The 19,276-nt window shown below is 27.1% G+C and overlaps 1 protein-coding gene across 1 annotated transcript in view; it reads right to left on the bottom strand.

Moving 5' to 3' along the window:
* The window catches only part of LOC100211414 (scm-like with four MBT domains protein 2), a 36,221-nt gene that overhangs the window by 9,337 nt on the left and 7,608 nt on the right, over positions 1-19,276 (bottom strand). The window contains exons 8-12 of the mRNA XM_065811223.1: positions 19,179-19,272; positions 15,700-15,824; positions 14,521-14,779; positions 14,060-14,389; positions 2,490-2,578 (exon numbers count right to left, since the gene is read on the bottom strand). Of these exons, the coding sequence (XP_065667295.1) occupies positions 2,490-2,578; positions 14,060-14,389; positions 14,521-14,779; positions 15,700-15,824; positions 19,179-19,272 (897 nt within the window). The remainder of the gene's footprint in view (positions 1-2,489; positions 2,579-14,059; positions 14,390-14,520; positions 14,780-15,699; positions 15,825-19,178; positions 19,273-19,276) is intronic.

The following is a 19,276-nucleotide window of genomic DNA, read 5'->3' as shown; positions in this document are numbered from 1 at the left end:
AAAATGATTCAGCTTTTTCTTTGCCATTCTTCAAAATTAGATTGAAAAGTTCTGCGGTGCGTTGTGTAACGAAGGAAGACAATGTACTGTGACAATTGAATGTGGCAGCATCAAGTCTTTTGAGAGATTTCTGTTTTGGCTGTTGTTCCAGGTTGTTTGCCATGTCTCTCTTGGTGTTGTTGTCGACACAGGAATCAAAGAAATCCAATCCTATTAGATGTTCAAAAAAATACCACAGATGGCGATGAAAAGCTTTTGCTGCATTAATTGCAATTGTACGATTTGGATATTCTTGAATTCGTTGAAGAAGCTTGGCATCATTGAATGGTGCTTGTTTAGCTAACGGAGCTTCATTCCAAAACTGTCTGTATAAAAATGCCCCAAAAAGAATGTCTATTATTCCTTTCTTATCCGTTGCAGTAATAACAAATTGATCCTGAAAAAAATATATCTTCATTCAATATATAGCTTTTGTCATCCAATGTGCATTGTGTGTTGCACCTGGTGCCCGAAACTTTACATTCAACTCCGATGTTGCAGTTGATCCTCCAAGAAAAACAAGACACAAATTCAAGAGTTTTAAGTAATCATCCCTGGGTTGTTGACCTTTAATTGCTTTACCATAATACACTACCATTTCTTCACAGAGTTTGAGAAAAAAATCAGTTATACAATTCTTCATTTCCTATAGTGAACACCTCCTTGTTGATTGCTGGCCATTGCTTCTGGAAACGGGTAAAAATTTCAACTTCAGGTCCTCCACTGCTTCCAAATGCAATCATGAAAATGGAGGAAAGCATGACTTCAAAGACATGGTGTCTGCATGCTATTCACATAAGATTACGGTCAAGATTCTGCTCTATTATTGTGCAGGCACCTATGTTAAACCCAGTGTTGGATGAAGTAGTGTCAAAAACCAGTCCCTGAACAAGTTCTTCCAATTTCCAATCTTTAGGAGCCTTCATGCAAGCATCAGCCTGTTGCTCACCTGTACCTCGACCAATCTTTGGAACACCTAGCAATTTTTCCACCCCACCACCAGTCACAAGGATGGCAATTCTATCTACTTTTTTTTGACCACCAGTAATATCAGGTAAGAGCTTTCCATCCCAATGCAGAAGAAATGGATCATCAGGAGAGAAATCAACCTTGTCAGCTGTAATCAGCGCTTCACGAACAGATTGTCTTTCTCTGCGGATTGTGCTGTACGACAATGATAAATCTTTTAGAGAGTGACCAAGAGCCTGAGCAACTGTTCCAACCACGAAGAGTGCACGGTGATCAGAAATATTAACACGATCTAGAGACGATACAACATTATTTGTTAGAACTTTCATCTTCTTTTTCGTTGAACCACTTGTGCTCAGTGTGCTGGAAGCGGAAGGAGTCAGATGTTCATCATCATCCGAGGAACTTGAGCTACCTTCACTCACAATGGCAACTGCTGATGAAAAAGAAATGACTTCTGCTTTTTCCATCAGTTCCGCTTTACTGCTTTGACGCCTCAATTCCATTTTAGTTTCTCGGACTCGTTTCCGTGCCTCCCTAGCTGTTAAATTCCGATCAATTCCTGCCATGCTACAACTTAATGGATCTTCTTGCTGCTGATCTAAAAATGCTTTATCTTCATCGTTTTTCATAACTTCTGATGCATCTTTGGTTGATATATCTAAAAGTTCTTCAAGGTCAGCATGGAAAAGTCCTTCTTTCATTTGACAGCTGTCCAATTTTGATCATCTGTGTTTTTTCAGCAACAGATATTCATCAAAAAGTTTTTTTAACTTTCTTTCTGCATTGTCAATTCTTTGAGTTGGAATTCTTCCTCTCTCCCATATAACAAGAACTGCTTCAATTGTTTCCCGAATACTTCTATATGATGGAAGAGCAACCACCGAAGAATATCCCCTCTTGAAGGAAGTCTGGCAGTCGACAGAGGTTGTGTAGGTTTACCAACAAGCCACACCACAGCAGAAGATCTAGTGGTTGCCATATTAATTTCTATTCAATATATATATATATATATATATATATATATATATATATATATATATATATATATATGTATATATATATATATATATATATATATATATATGTATATATATATATATATATATATATATATATATATGTATATATATATATATATATATATATATATATGTATATATATATATATATATATATATATATATATATATATATATATATATATATATATATATATATATATATATATATATATATAAAGGAACACAGGCAACCTTGAGGAGAACGCTTTTTGTGAGTTTTTTTTTTTCAATTACAATATGAAACACCTTAATATATATATATATAAATATATATATATATATATATATAAATATAAATATATATATAAAATCTTAATTAATACTTTACATTTATTGCCAAGTTTAAGAAGAAAATCTTATATTGAATAAATAAAAAAATAAATGTAAATCTACTTTAAAATAGTGAAATAAACATACAGGAACAAAACAGTCTTGTGGGGCATCTTTTGAATCATGCAAGTCTTCTGCAAGAAATTCATTCCATTCTGTTAATGAATGCTTCCAACCTAATAAATTACAAAAATTTAAACTAAATTTAAAAAAATTTACAATGTCAAATTTATCCTCACGTGGTTTTAAATTATAATCCTTAAAAAAACTAAAATAATAATAATATATATATATATATATATATATATATATATATATATATATATATATATATATTCTTTAAAAGTCATTTTCTTGTTTTCTTGACATGTTCATTTTCTTGACAGATAATAATACTGCTTTATATAGCAAAAAGATGTTGATACCAAAAGTTACGAAGATATGAAATGCTAACGCAAAATAACAACTTGTTTTTCTTCAAAAGTACATGTCAAATAACATAACTCTAAAATTGTTTCAAATAAAAACTCCAATAATACTAAAAAAGCAAAGAACATAAGCAAGAAATACAGAAATAAGCTATTAGGTTCAAGCTTGTAATGAAGCAAAACACAGATTATATTCAAATAACAAATTAATTGACAAATTAAATACATTTCTAATAGATTAAACAACTATGAACTAATCAATAGTATAACTAACAAATTAAAAAATTACCATTATATTAAGAAAAAATAGGGAAATGAAAGAAAAACATAAATTACCCATTAATACATTGAATTAAAAAAAATACTCTTAAAACGGATCCTAATAATCAAATTGTTAAACATGTTTTAATTTAACTAATGTTATTCTAGATAAAACATTTGAACTACTTATTCTAGATCCTAAGTTTGTGCTACTATAAAAGAAAATCCCTTATATGGACATAATAACTAATATTGAAATGTGCGCTTTACGACTTGAAAAACTAGATAAATCAACACAGAGTTGTTAAGACAAAACTGTTCTAAAATTTTGATTAAAAGATAATTTAAATTTCTATAAGAAAATTAGAGATAAATTCAAATATTAAAATTTATCCTTTTGATAAAGGCACAGGTTTCGCATTGCTATACCAAAAGAATGCATCTCTTAAATTAGGAGAACAAATTACAAAGAGCAGAATTATTAATCTTGACTCAACACCCACATTTACAACCAAGTTTCAAAAACAATTGTGTAAACTAAGAAAAGAGGTCAAGTTAAACACAACTACATATCTTAAAATGTATTCATCTGATTGTGTGCCACCTAGAGTATTTGGAGTAATTATGGCGCACAAACCAGAAAAAGATTACCCAACGTGTCCTGTTGTATTAACAATCAGCACCACCATATCGAACATTCAAATACCTTGTTTACATCATTCAACCAACACTAAATAAAAACAAAAAGAGATCCCAATAAATTTCAAGTTTCATTTGATATGGTTAATTTATATCCATAAAAACCCATTGACAAAGCTATTCCAGTTATTATTGATATATTGAATAATGACATCAACAACTCAGACTCCAACTAAACTTTCTCTTGTAAACATACACTAATTAAAAGAGCTTTCATTGAGCTATGAAAACAAAATCCAAATATTACCTAATTCAGTTCCACTAGGTTTGTCTTTAATGGTTGTTAGTTAGGGTTTTTACAGAATATAGAATATATATATATATATATATATATATATATATATATATATATATATATATATATATATATATATATATATATATATATATACAACCCTTGGAATTAGAAAAAATAAGGTCGGCAATTATTTGCAGATCTCATAGAGTTTGGCATCAGGACGGCAAATAAAATTTGCCGTCCTGATGAAACACTTCTAGGTCGGCAGTTAGGTCTGCATTGCGGAATGCCGGCCCTAATTCTGAGGGCTGATATATATATACTTAAATTTTAATTATTAAAATTTATATATATAAAAAAAGACATCTCAATTAAACTCTTCTACAAGTTGTGGTCCTGAAAACATTCCTGTCATAGCCTTACAAAATTATTCTCCATAACTATCTTTAATTCTATCTAAACTATTTAGTAAGTGCTTTACTGAGTCTTGTTTTCCTGCCTGCTGGAAAATGACATCTGTTGTTCTGATTTTCAAAAACTCTGGAGAACATTCAGACCCCTCCAACTATTGTCTGATCAGTCCACTTTCTGTTCGCAAGGTTTTTGATCAACAAATTTCTCACAACCCATCTTGAGTCAAATAACTTAAAATCTTGAGTCAAATAACCAACAGACAATCAAAATGGCTTCTGATCTTCTCATTCTATGGCTGACTTGCTAACTGCTGTAACTGAAAGATTTTATCATGCATTAGAATAAGGTAGTGAGGCTAGAGCTATTGCTCTTGGCATATTTAAAACTTTCAACAAAGTTGTGCATTCTAATCTTCTGCATTAGCTTGTTTCATATGGAGATTATCAAATTGTTTCATTCTAATCGCTTTATTGAAGTCATCCTTGAAAGTCAACACTCTTCTTTATTTCCAATAACTTCTGGGGTACCTCAAGGCTCTAACCTTGGCCCTGTTATGTTCCTTATCTACATAAATGATCTTCCTGACAACCTTAAATCTAAAGTAGCTTTTTTTGCTAATAACTCAACTTTATACTCCTGTCTTGCATAAAGTCTTCTCTTTTGATCGCTTAGAACAGACAGCCGACCTTGAATCAGGTCTCACTTCTGTAACAGATTGAGGCTTACAGTGGCTTGTAAATTTCAACTTCAACAAAACTCAGTTGTTTACTGCAAACAACTATTGCAATTTGGTCAACATTTCTATATTAATTTTGGATTATCGTTTACTACTGACCTTTCATGGAAACCATATATACAATCGATTGCTAAATTAGCATTCACTAAGGTTGTTTCTCTTTATCATGCTCGCCATTGTCTTACTCTTGATTCCATTCTCTACTTCTACAAATCTCTTATTCATCCCTGTATTATACTGTTGTCATACTTGGGCTGGTTCTTCTAATGATGCTCTTCTCTTCTAGACAAGGTCCAAAAACAGATTGTAAATTGTTTTTCCCATCTCTTTCTCTTTTAAACAAATACTATCATGGTCGCTGCTTAAAGGAGCTATTACTTCTAGTTCTGTCAACTAAAACTCATTCTCGCTTGACTTATCATTTAGCAAAGTCTCATTAGTTTACTGTATTTGTCCCAGCATGCTCTAAAAGAATTTTATTACTCTAGTTTTTTCTCCCGCACTTTAACCATGAAACTTTAAGTTCCATTATAAAGTTATATTTTTTCATTTATATTATACATATATATATATATATATATATATATATATATATATATATATATATATATATATATATATATATATATATATATACATATATATATATATATATATATATATATATATATATATATATATATATATATATATATATATATATATACACACACACACTGCGACCATTTTCTATAAATGCATGTAGAATTTAGCGGATTTACAGTGTTACAGTGGTAATAAAATTGTTTTAACTTTTAATTTTCTATAGACGCATTAAAGTTTGTATGAGTTTTGTCGCAATTTTCTTATATCCTGTAGTATTTTTAATTTTGTGAGTTGAAATTAAGTTGAACTTAACCAAATGCCAAAAGGTCCTTACTGATATTGAAAAGGTCAAAAATCAAAGGCCAAAGAAATATAAGGTTTAAGGCCATAAAAAACGCAGAATTGTTCGACTTGCATAAAATTCATCAAAAAGTTTGAAAACAATTAAGTTAGATTTTGGTTTAAATGTTTGCAAGGAGACAATTAGGAAAGTTTTTAAGACAGCCCACACATTGTACGATCAAAAATGAATAAAGCACCAAATTTGAAGCCAGTTTACAAACAGAAACGGCAAAAGCAAGTTATAGTGTAATAAGAAAAAAGCAAGTTATAGTGTAATAAGCAAGTAACTTGTTTAATACTATTACGATTTACTTTTAGTAATTGTTTTTACTTAACATGATACTTAAAAAAGTTAAAGTAAAAAAAGTAGAAGTAAAAACGCAAATATTACAATATTTAAACCACTTTAATTAGTTATAGAAAACTATTTAATACTGCTGACGATAAAACAGGTGTTATTTTTAAAGAGTATTAAACTATTATTGTAAAAGGTAAAAGATTACTACATCTGTTCAACAACATCTGTGGAGTAGTCCAAGGTCATCTGCACACTTTTGTCCAAAATCATCTGTATTTTTCTTTTACTCTAATAACATCTTTCCAATATTATCTGAAAATTCAATGACCTCTAACAACACCTTTAGAAAGATGTAACTACATCTGGTAATTTTTCTCCAAGTCCAATAACATCTGGTTGAATTTTCTCCAGATGTAGTTTTTTTTTAGTCCATTTAACCAAAAATTGAAAAATTACAAGTTTTTATAATTTTTCAAAATTAGGTTAGGTGTCACTCATATAGTTGAAAACTAGTCATTGGAATGACACCTAAATAAAATAAACAAACAAACAAAATAATAATAAATAAAAGCATGTGTAAATTAAATCAATTTAAAAATAATAATAATAACAATAAAGCTATAATAAATTAAATAAGGCAAAACACAAAAACTACAATATGAAAATGCAAAGACATAAAACTTCTACATTAAATTAAGAAATTAAATTAAAAATAAAAACAATCTTTAGTTATTTTGGCGGAAAAAAAAAGGTGTAGAAAAATTATTAAATAGAAAAACAGTGAACAAAAATAAAAATAATTAGCAACAACAGCAAAAATAATTACAAACTTTATGCAAACGAAAAGGCAAAACACAAAAACTGCAAAATGAAAGCAAAAACTACAAAACGAAAATGCTAACACAAAAATTTCTACAAAATAAAAAATAAAAATAATAATTTTTTGTTATTTTCGGCGGAAAAAAAAAGGCGTAGAAAAGTTGGTAGCAACTTAGTACAAATAGATGTTCGAATTTTCTTTTCTTGGTTTTTTTAAGTGTTAATTTTGAGTATTTACTATTTAAGTGTTTCTTTGTTTATAATGACTTGTTTTTTTTTACTCTTTATTTTCTTTTGATATTTTTGAATTCTTTATTTTAACAATTGACAATTTTTGATTTTCTTTCTTTATCTCCTTTTTTTTCAACGGTTAAAAAAACACGACTGCCATCTGCGATAACTTTGCAAAGAAAGTTACATCTGAAAAAATTCCTAAATGTTTTTTTTTATCCATTTATTTAACCATAAAATTGAAATAATTACAAAGTGATTTATAATTTCACAAAATTAAGTTCAATTTCACTCATATAGTTAAAAATTAGTCATTGGAGTGACACCTTAACAAAATAAACAAATAAAGCATAAAAAAAGTAATATAGTAACCAAAATAAAATTAAACAAAAGAAAAAAAAAATTTAAAAAGTGGACAAATAACACAAAAAAGGGCAAAAGTAAATAAACTGACATGATAGATAACGAACGAATGAGATAACACAACGTTTGACGATCAGAAGAATGATTAAAATAATGAAGAAAATAAAAACACAACTACGTTTTATTTTAACTAGATGTAACTACATCTAGTTAAAATAGCGAACTATTAGTTAATATTTTTTTCCAGATGTAACTACATCTGAAAAAATCCTATATGTAACTACATCTGGTTAAAATAATGCATTATTAGTTAAATTTTTTTCCAGATGTAACTACATCTGAAAAAATTTATATATGCAATAAAATCAGGTTAAAATAATGCATTATTAGTTAATTCATATTAAAAACAACTTTATCTTAAAAATGTAGTTGCACAGATGTTATTACATTATGATAATTTAAAAGATGTAACTACATCTGTAGAACTTACAGATGTCGTTGCACAGATGTTATTACACTTTGATAATTTAAAAGATACATCTATAATATTCATTTAATTTTTGCACAGATGTTATTAGACACCAATAAAATTTCAGATGTTGTTGGACAGATGTTATTAGACATCAATGAAATTTCAGATGTTGTTGGACAGATGTTATTATACCTCATTATATTTACAGATGTTGTTGGACAAATGTTATTAATCTTAATCTAAAACTGCTTTATACAGTTTATAACATTAATAACACAAAATATGTTTAAAACAAAACAAAGTAATTAAATAGGACTGTTTTAATTAATCAAAAGATTATTGCCATAAAACTTCATATTTGCGCAAAAACATGCTACAGACCAAACAAGTACACTTTTTTTTTAATTTGTTGCTTCTTGATCTAGTGTACTATTAAAAATTTAAGTTTATTTAATTTTTTTATTCAAATGGTTTTTAAGTTGACATTTTCGTTCAAATTGTTTTGTAATAAAAAGTGAGAGAAAAATTTGATTTAATAAATCAAATTATATATTCCTTTAAGTATATGCATAAATTATTTTTTTGGAAAAAAATTTCTTTGAACAGAAGTTAAATAATTTATTTTTTTAAATTTAATTTGGGTTTAAGGTTTGCAATAATCACTGGTTTGATGTTTGGAATAGAATGTTTCTACTTTAAAAACTATTTTCAAGAAATAAAAAAAAATTAACTAGAAAACCTATAATAACTATTAACTATGATAATAATATAACAATTAACTAAAAACTCTATTAAAAATGTTTACTTAAATGTTTAATTTAATTTAATTTAAATGAAACTTTCTTTCATTTAAATTAAATTAAATTTGAGCCTTGGTGAATATAAATTAGTATTATTAAAAACTTAATAACAAAGTTAAAATTAATAACAAAGAGAAAACCTAAAAAGAATAAAAAGTCAATAAAACTTATGAAAGTTTATCTTCAAAAAATAAACAAACATTCTCTAGAAGATTTTGTAAAATATTTTTTAAACTTATTACTCAGCCTTTTTATAATTGATATCTGATAAAGACGCATTTTTTGCTAGGTCTTTTTTCTAAATTCTGAATTCCATGCAAAAGAACATTTGCCAAATGCCTAAAAAGATTTTTTGATGATAAACCAAAATCATAAAATGTATTCATTATAGACAGAATGTTTATGAGTCTTTTTCTACAAAATGCTCTATGTTTGGTTTTTTTCACAAAGCATAACCAAATTTTAACTAGCTGATAAGTACCCTCATGAGGAACTGTCAAATATCCTCATGAAATTTCTTCAATGAAGTCTTTGCCTTCATTTGTTAGTACAGGTTCATCCTCAGCATAAATTAGTTCGCCTTCACTTTTTTTCTCTTGTAACTCTGCCACATAGGCAGCAGAGTTCTCTTCAGTTTCTGAAACACTCACATCATAAATGCAAGCTTCAATTGAGGTCACATCTTCAAAACTGATTGATCTTCACATGTGTGATCTTTTTTATTGGATTGTTCTACTTCCACTAATTCTAGAAATGTTGCAGCAAATCAAGTTAAATGCTTTTTAAAAGCAGAAATAACATCCCCAGCTGCCATAAAACCATTTGCCCCCGTTGATTGTTTGTAAACAGAAAACTCTCCTTCAATTCTGTGACTTTGTAGCTCACAAAGCAGGATGTAATTAAAACTAACTGAAAACAAATGCTTGCAGACAGCTAGCAACCCTTCAGTGGTTTGAACAAGGGCTTTTTTGGTATCAAGGGTAGCACATTGAATTCGCTTGGGTCCATGCCCTGATTTCATAGATTTAAATAGTTCTTAAAATAATTACAGATTATTCAAATTTTTATCAAACCAGTTGTGGTCTCTTAGTCTAATATTCTGCCCTTTTGCAGAAACATTAACAAATTTCCACCAATCTAAAAACTGCTGAATAAAAGATGTTTCATGAGCTCCTTTTAGTTTTAAAGCAGCTTTCTCATCAAAAATTCTTAAAACATGTTGCACATTCTATAGTTGAAGTCTAGAAGGATAAACAGCGTCACAGGATATAGGAACTGTTTTCAAAATATAATTTTTTTCATATTGATATAGGTTTTTGACATCAGAAAAAGAACCAATGGTTTTATTGTCAAGAGATTTCGACACTTTTCAGAAATCCAGGTGTTACAAGATGAACTGTATCAAACTTTTGTTTGATACAGTTCATCTTCTTAAATGTTTACATTCTAATTTACAAAAATTTCTTAAATGAAAATTTTGCAGTATTGCTGATTGATTTTATGATTTATATCTCAGCTCTTGTTTTAAATAAAAATTGCTTAATGCATTAGCTTAATGCAGCATTTGACGTCATAAAATTCTCTTTATTTTTTATTTTTTAAAGACATTAACTTTTTTAAATTACTGCAATAATATTAATTACTGCAAAACAAGTTAAATGTTATTTAACAGCTTTTTTATTCCCAATGCTTTTATTAACTCATTGTCTCAGTTTGTCGTCTCTGTCTGTAAGCATCAAATCTTGCATTCAATTTTTGAGTCACTGATGATAGATTTTCTTCAAATTTTGCATACATACATTTGCTTGACATACATTTGCTTGACATAATATACAATAATTAGTTTTGCAATAAGTCAACTTAGTTAATTTTAAATAACTTTATTTTTTATATGGAAAAAAGAATAATAATTTTTAAAATAAGTCTAATATTTATTTTCTGCTTATACGCGGGTTTAGCTTATCTGGATAAGGAGTTGACTTAGAAAATGGAATGACTGAGGTTCGAGACCCGCCTCTTCCTGAATTATTTTTGTTTATTTACACACGCATACAGCTGAATGGTAATAAAATAAAATAGTAATATCAGAAAAAATTGATAGCAAAACTTGTGTTTTAACAACATATAAAAGCATTGGGTTTTTAAAATTCGTTTTTAATTTTACTTGTAATTACTATAAAGGAATGTTTGTTTTCTTTTATTTTTTTAATTATTAAATAGTTAAATTTAATATTGCATTTTTATATGTTTTATATTAACAAACTTCATTCTTTTCTCTACACATGCATAAATGAATTAAAATATGTTAAATTTTTGAGATTTTAAAATGATTATTTCTTAAATTTTTGATTGCGGCTTTGCAACTACAAATGATTTTTTATTTGAAAAAAATTAGAGAGTAACAAATAAAAAAATTACATTAATTTATTTACTTAACTTATTAAAAGTATATTAGTTTATTTTTTTATTATCAAAATTATATCGCTGTATATATTGTTTATTAAAAAATAACCGCTGCGATTTAACTTGCATTTTTATAAAAAAAGTTCAATTTACGTTTTGTGCAATCTTTTGACGCAGCCGTTTATTTAAAATAAAAAGTAAAAAAAAAAATGTTTAGGAAAGAAAACCGAAAAAACAATTGTGATAAAAATAGGCTCATTTTTTTTAAGAACAAATGAAATTTAAATATTGAACAATATTTAGTAATATTTTTAAATAGATTTGACAGTTAAGCTAAACCCAAGCATTAACTTTAATTTTAATAAACTTAAATATATTTTTTAAATCAAAATTAAATTATATATTTTTAAAATCTAAATTAATATATATATATATTTTTTTTATTTATCAGAACTAAATTGTATATTTTTACTAAATTAGTTTTAAAGTAAATCATATACTTTTTATCAGAATTAAATTATGTTTTTATAATCTTTGCTTCAAGCTTAAAAAATCAATCATTACAATAAAATAAAAACAAAAAAATAAACTTTTGATTTTATTTGAGTTTTTTTCATTAGTAAATAGCTCTTATATCAAACATAATTGTCATTCAAACTTTAGTAACAAATATATATACATAAACATCATTCAAAAGTTAATGACTTTTTTAAAAATTAATTACTGCTTCTTTTATCTTATTGCTTATTGAATAATTTAGAAGTTAAATACGGATAAGAATTTGCTTAACTGAAATCGCTTACTGCTTACATAAATCGCTCTACACGTAACGCTTTAAAACAAGGCCTGATTATCTGTTACAGATCCAAAATAATGGCACCATTCAACTATAACAACAGCTTCTTTGACAACAATCAATTGTACATAGATGTTAGTTTGTGAACAGGTGTAACAGAAACCATTAAACTAGGTCCACCATATAGGCATTTCATCATTACACAGCATAGAAGTTGCTTTAGACTCTGGATCATTTTTTATCATCCCATATAAAACTCCGCCTGAATAAGCAACTGTTGGTCTGATTATTACCCCATCAACTATCAAAAAAGCATTTTTCTGATGATCATTCTTTATTTTTTTAAATGTTTTTTGTAATACAAGATAGTTACTAAAAAATCAATAAATTGATCGCAGTTGCAGTTATAAAAACTTTTGTTACACAATTGTTTAAATTGTCTTGTAATAAAATTCAGTTTTTTTTGCTTGATAGCATCATTGATTTTAAATTCATATTCTGAAATAATAATTATCACCTTTTCGATAATATCATTAACATGCAGATTATAATAATAAACTAAATTATTAGCTTCAAACAACTGTGAGTAGAAGACTAAGCCATTATTGGGATTCAATATATTGCTTAATGGAACGCTAATACCATGTTTAAAAGCAGAAAAAGTCAGTGGTGAACACAATGTGCACTTATTGTAAACAAATATTGTCATGAAGTTCTCGTTAAAATCATTTGAGATAAAAATACATATGAATTTGTCTTTTTGCCAGAATATTATATTTTCATACTCTTTGTGTAATTTTTTGTTAGGATAGAATTCAGAAAACAAATTTATTTTGTCTCTTTTAAGAAAATAATTAAGTTGCTGATTCATAGGCTTAGATTGGTGAGGCACTGACTTTGGTGTTGGTAGACAAGAAAAGGAACATTAAAAATACTTGGTACACATTGTGGTTAAGTATAGCCACCAGGAAGCTTAATCATTTCTATATTCACATATAAAAACTTTAGATGGCTCTATAACATAATCTTCACAAGGAGGAAACACATTAATCCATTTCTGTTTCTCAACTTCATCTTTAGGTAATTTAAAAACATAACACTTATTAAGTTCATTATAATTCCCTTTATAATTCACAACTCCACATTTGTTTGGAATAATGAAAGAGATTTTCAAAAAACATTACTGCAATCTCAAAAACACTTCCACTTTGATAGAAATAATATGGCCTTCGCTAGCGAAATCAGAAAATCAACTTTGCGCGCCCTGCTATATAGTAGTCCTTGATATATATATATATATATATATATATATATATATATATATATATATATATATATATATATATATATATATATATATATATATATATATATATAATGCAGTCACAAAAATCATTTATATTAGATAACAAATCAAGACTGGAATTTTCGAACTTTTTTGTATTAGTTTCTCTAATACAAAACTATTTTAAGCAAAAAAAAATCGTGATTACCTCATGATTGCAACTTGCATAAAACTTATAGTTGTAAAAAAAAAAAAAAAAAAAAAAAAAAAGCAGTTTTTATTGTGAAATAAATATTGTAAAATATTTATTTCACAATAAAATTAAAAAATAACGCAATAGTATGTTTTAAATATAGAAATCAAAGTCAAGAAAATTACAACAGCACATTACAACTAAGAAAAACATTTTTAAAATTGTTATACATGATGATACAATGCTTTCTAAATCAATTATGAAATAAACTTCTTTAAAGACTGAATAGTTTACCTATTGGTGGAGATAATGTGTGTCCTACTAATTGAGACCAACCAACAGGATGAATGTCACTAGATAAAAAATGAGCCCATGAATCACTAGGAAACTCATCATCCAAACCATCATAGCGCAACCGCAATCTGTCTCCAACTATATCAATAATTGTTGCAACGCACATAGATAGCAAGTTCCGTTTGTCACACACCTCAACTTTACTACCAATTTCAAATTTATTATAATGTCCTTTTTGTACTTGTTCCATAAATTCTGCAGATAAAGTACGGCAACCTGAAAGCTCTTGAAATATATATTTTTGCCAATCTGATATTATGTTTCGTATCTCTAAAAGTAAGTGAAAAAAAGATAAAAAATTCTTTTTAAATTTGATTGTCCTAATATTATAAATGAGGTCTCAAGATTGAACCTTGTAAATGAAAAACATCATAGTAATTGATATAATAGAGAGTACAGACCTGCAGGGGGTACGAGACGGTATCGAGCTCTATAACACCAACCAACTGGGTGCAAATGTTTTGAACGTACATCAAACCAAAAATCTGAAGTATCATCAGGACAACCACAGTATCTTAACAACATCATGTTGCAATCTGTATTGATGACAGTGGCAACCCAAAAGCACACATCTGAATCATTGTTTTGTTCAGAATGATCATTTATTACTTCAACTTTTAAACCATGATGAACTTCTGATAGCCTAGGAGCTTTTACTACCTAATAAATTATTATTTTTAATCATTATTTATTACTAAATAAAAATTTTCAAACTTATCAAAAAGTACAAAAAAACTTTAAAAGTAAATAAAGCAAAGTTTAAATAAAACTAGTAAATATTGCTACTGTTGTTTATGAAAATAGATACTACTAGTAAATAATTTTTTTTAGCTGTGGAAAACTGTATGATATGCAATAGTTCTATATTCTATACAGACTTCATTTTCCAACTTTTAACAAGTGCTGTATAGCATCTATTTCATAGACAGAAGTAACATAACTACTAGTCTTAACTGACATTTATGGTATTATATGACATTATGTTAGCTTAAAACCAAAGTATATATCAAGCTTAAAACCAAAAACGCAAAAAATAAAATAAAAAAAACTGAAATGCTTAGAATTATCATTGTTTTTTTTTTTTTTAAAGTTATTAAGGTGCTCTAATAAGACCTAATGGTCTTATCACTGAGCACTGTGGAGAAGCATTTAACCAGGAAGTTTATGCGTTCTTCTGTTACTTATTGGGCTAAAGTTGGCATCAAACCCTAAACCTTTTACTTCTGAGCCAGAACTCTAACAACCTGCTCCACCCCTACTTTAACTATAAACCTCTTAAACATCTCTGCATGGAATTCCATTTAGGTTGTTTTTTTTTGTATTATTTTTCCTCTTTTTTCTTAAAGACAAGATCTAAAAACACTGTAAATGTAGTTAGACTTGTTCTAACTGCTTTAACGCATTGTCAGATGTTTGCATTTTTCCAATTTTTTAAGAATTCAGATAACATCATTGATATTCTTTATATTTTCTTCTTTCTAGTAGCTCTTAATGTAAATGATAATGCCTGCAGCTTTTATTAGAAATAAACATTGAAAGTAAATTTGTTGAATTAAAAAAAAATAATTAAATTTCCCTACATGTTTAAAAAGCCGTTCTGAAGCAGGTTTGTCACCAGTCTGTTCCAAATAATCTTTCCAATTAAACTCCTGATCAATCCAATTTCCACCATCTTCATTATTTTCTTCGTTTCTAGTAGAAAAATCTACACAAAAAAAAAAAAGGCATTTTATAATGAAAAAAGTTCAATCCTTTTTTTAAAAAAAATTCAAATTCACTTAAGACAGGCATCCACTCTAATAAAATGAATTTATAATACCTGGAAGCCATTATATAGCTAGTTTCCTTTATGTGGCTTAGCTAAATGTAGCAACATTAACTCAACTACTGTTAAGTTAAATAGAATCTTTAGTTTCAAGAAATTATGCATGATCTTTTTTAACTATGTTGATGTAATAATCTTTCGATTATGATGTAATGGAAAAGGAAAATTCAAAACTTCACAAAGCTATACATTTAAACTTACAGAACTTTACAGAATACAAAAATTTTGTTAATAATTGTATAGGAAAAATTTTGGACTTTGTACAGGATGTACAGATAATATCAAAATGAACTAAACAGATCGCTTTATTAAAACTGATTCAATAAATCACATCAAAAATAATCTAAACTAAACCCTTGACATTTGAAAACATTCTCACAGTTTCAATCTCAAATATCTAATTTTTAGTGTATATACCCTGGTTGTTAATTTTACAAAAATCATATTTATAAAAATATAAATATTACAAACATCAAAATTCTGTTTATTATAACATTTATTTTATAAATGGAGCCATCTATTTAAACTTGCAAAATACATGTACAAGCCTTGACAAAAATACTTTAGCTCGGTTCAAGAGGCGAACTAAGTGTTTGCAATGGCAAATTGGCCAAAGCCACTTAGCGATATTGAAAGTATATTATTTAAAGCCATATCAATCCCTTATTCTTATATTTCTGGGTATAAGTTTTTATGAAAAAAGGTTTTATTGATTTTAAAACAATGTTGATACAAAATAACCTGGTCAGATCAAAATAACTTTTGATTATTTGGCCATCTAATTTTAATATTAACGCGTGTACTTTTCGGACCACGAGTATCACTAATAAATGCTTGTCTTTTAAAAAACTTCAAAAAGACAAATAAAATTTTTTTATTTATTTGTCTTTTCGAAGTTGATTAAAGTAGTAACAGTTTTTATTTACCTTATTTCTGTTATTTTTTTAACTTTGGTATATAACAATAAGTTTTATTCTGTATTTGTAATACCTGGGTTAGCATTTGTTTATAAAAATGGCGAAAAACAGAGTGAAAAACATGTTTATACAAATAATATTCAAAACAAGTTTGTAGAGCCTTGTTTTTTGGTAAAGCTGGAGCAGCAAAAATCAAGTGGTTATCAAGTTTTTTTCAAATTGTTTTTGTTTGCTTGTGAAAAAGCATTCCTTTATTAATCAATTGTTTATTATGTCACAGTTCATATTGTTGCATTTAATTAGTCATCAATAATCAAGTTAATGATTGGTTAACAGAAACTTATTTTATTTATATATCAAGTCACATGATGCTTTTTTAATGTTTTTAATCAGCTAAAACATTTCAAAAATCTGTGTATCTCTTAACAAATCAATTCGCTCCACAAGCCTGATTCAAAACATAATAACTTTGAGAGTTCGATAAAAAAACGTTGCTATTTTTGTTGCAGTAGCTTAGTAGCTGTTTGAGTTAATTCACCCATGAGGTTCAAATCAGGTTTATTTTAATATTGCTAATGACATTTAATGTAATGTTAAATTTATTTAATGCATTGTAAAACAAAATGAACTTATTTAAAATTTACATAACAAATTCATAAAAAATTTATTTAATGATAAAACTTTATTAAAATATACACACAAAAAAAAAAAATCTGTTTATACCAATCTTAAAGCTTTTTTAAAAAGTTTTAAGATTGATATAAACATATAAAAAGTAATAAAAATACTAGGTTATATTTTTATTACGAACAAAAAAACTTTATTCAGAAATGATTTCCCTAATTATGATATTAAACTCATTCATTTTAAGTTTAATTAAAAACAATTTTTCTTTCTCTTATGATCTTATGATCTCTTCTTTATGATCTTCTCTTATGATCTTCTCTTATGATCTCTTATTTATAAAAAGAGAAAATGATACAATAAAAATTCAAACATCTTTTAAATCAGGGCTTGTGATGAAGAAAATCATCAAGCGTGTTATATCGCGCTCGTAAAATTAGAATATGTTTTTATCGAGCGTGATTATGTGCGCTCGAGATAACGTCGGCGAGCGCGATCATGAAAATTGCTGAAGGCAATGCTCAATAAAAGCTTTTTATTTTTTATATTTTTTTTTATTTGTTACATAATTCTTTCGTCAAAAAATGTTTGAATTAGTATCAAACTCATGAAACTACTTCAACAAAGTAGATTTTTATACTTCCAAACTTCTTGTATATTGTCAGATCGCGATTTTATTTTTAAATATTTATCATAAAACAAAAATATCAAACAAAAACGCAACTTCTTATTGATTTAGTATTGAAGTATAATTTAGTGACTTCGTTTTGCTTCGTTGTTTTGATAAAAGTATTTTAAAATGTTACGCTGTAAACTTAATTAACGGTTAATGGTTTTTATATTTCTTGATATTTTTTATTCAAATTAATTATTTAATTTTTTTCTAAAATTTCTTTTTTAAATTACGTTTTTTTATCTTAAAAAAATAACACAAGAATAATTTGAAATAATAATAAATAAGAATAATAACTTTCTATTTAATAAATATTGACTTTATTACTTTGTTTCCTTTTTAAATGTGCTTGATTGCAAACATTCTAAACAACAGAATCGTTTTAAATTTGAGTTAAAATAAATAATAGTTAATAAAAAACCTATACTATAAACAAAAACTAATTTTAAAAATTATTCTATTATTAATATTTATTTTTATTATAAACGATGTGTGGAATATTACAAACAATAAATCAAAGAAATCTTACTTGATATTTTCACAAGATTAAAAATACTCTGCAGTTTTAATTTTCTTATAATGGTATTCTAATTTTCTATTCTTATTTTATTTGCGCATTTTTATATTCACATTGTGTTTCCACGTGCACATTCCATTATTAAAATCAGTGACTATTAACGACTTTAAACTGCTCATTCATTACGTTAGTGCAAAAGAGAACGACGTAGTGCTTTTTATATTATATATCAGTGCTTTGATAATAGAATATCTTTATTAGAAATCTTTGTTAAATATTTTATGAAAACAAAAAAATAATCCCGAACTATAGAAAGAGCGCTATTTTATACGCTCATTATAAGCTGAACAAGCGTTGTTTATCGCGCCTAGAACGTTTGAAAATACCGATTACGGGCGCGTTTTACGAGCGGAGCGCGATCACGCTCGCTTCATCACAAGCCCTGTAAATGCTATAACGCAAAACCATTGAGGAAAAAAAAAGATGAAATTATTAGGACTCACTAGCTTGAGATTTGAACTCATTAATTGTAACTTGTTCCAAACTTGACTCTAATGTTGACAACATTACTGGGTCACTTGCTTGTTCTAGTTTAATCTGC

The sequence above is a fragment of the Hydra vulgaris genome, chromosome 12 (genome assembly GCF_038396675.1).
Source record: "Hydra vulgaris chromosome 12, alternate assembly HydraT2T_AEP".
In the NCBI taxonomy this organism is placed as follows: domain Eukaryota; kingdom Metazoa; phylum Cnidaria; class Hydrozoa; order Anthoathecata; family Hydridae; genus Hydra; species Hydra vulgaris.
This window is presented reverse-complemented; position numbering and strand designations above follow the sequence as displayed.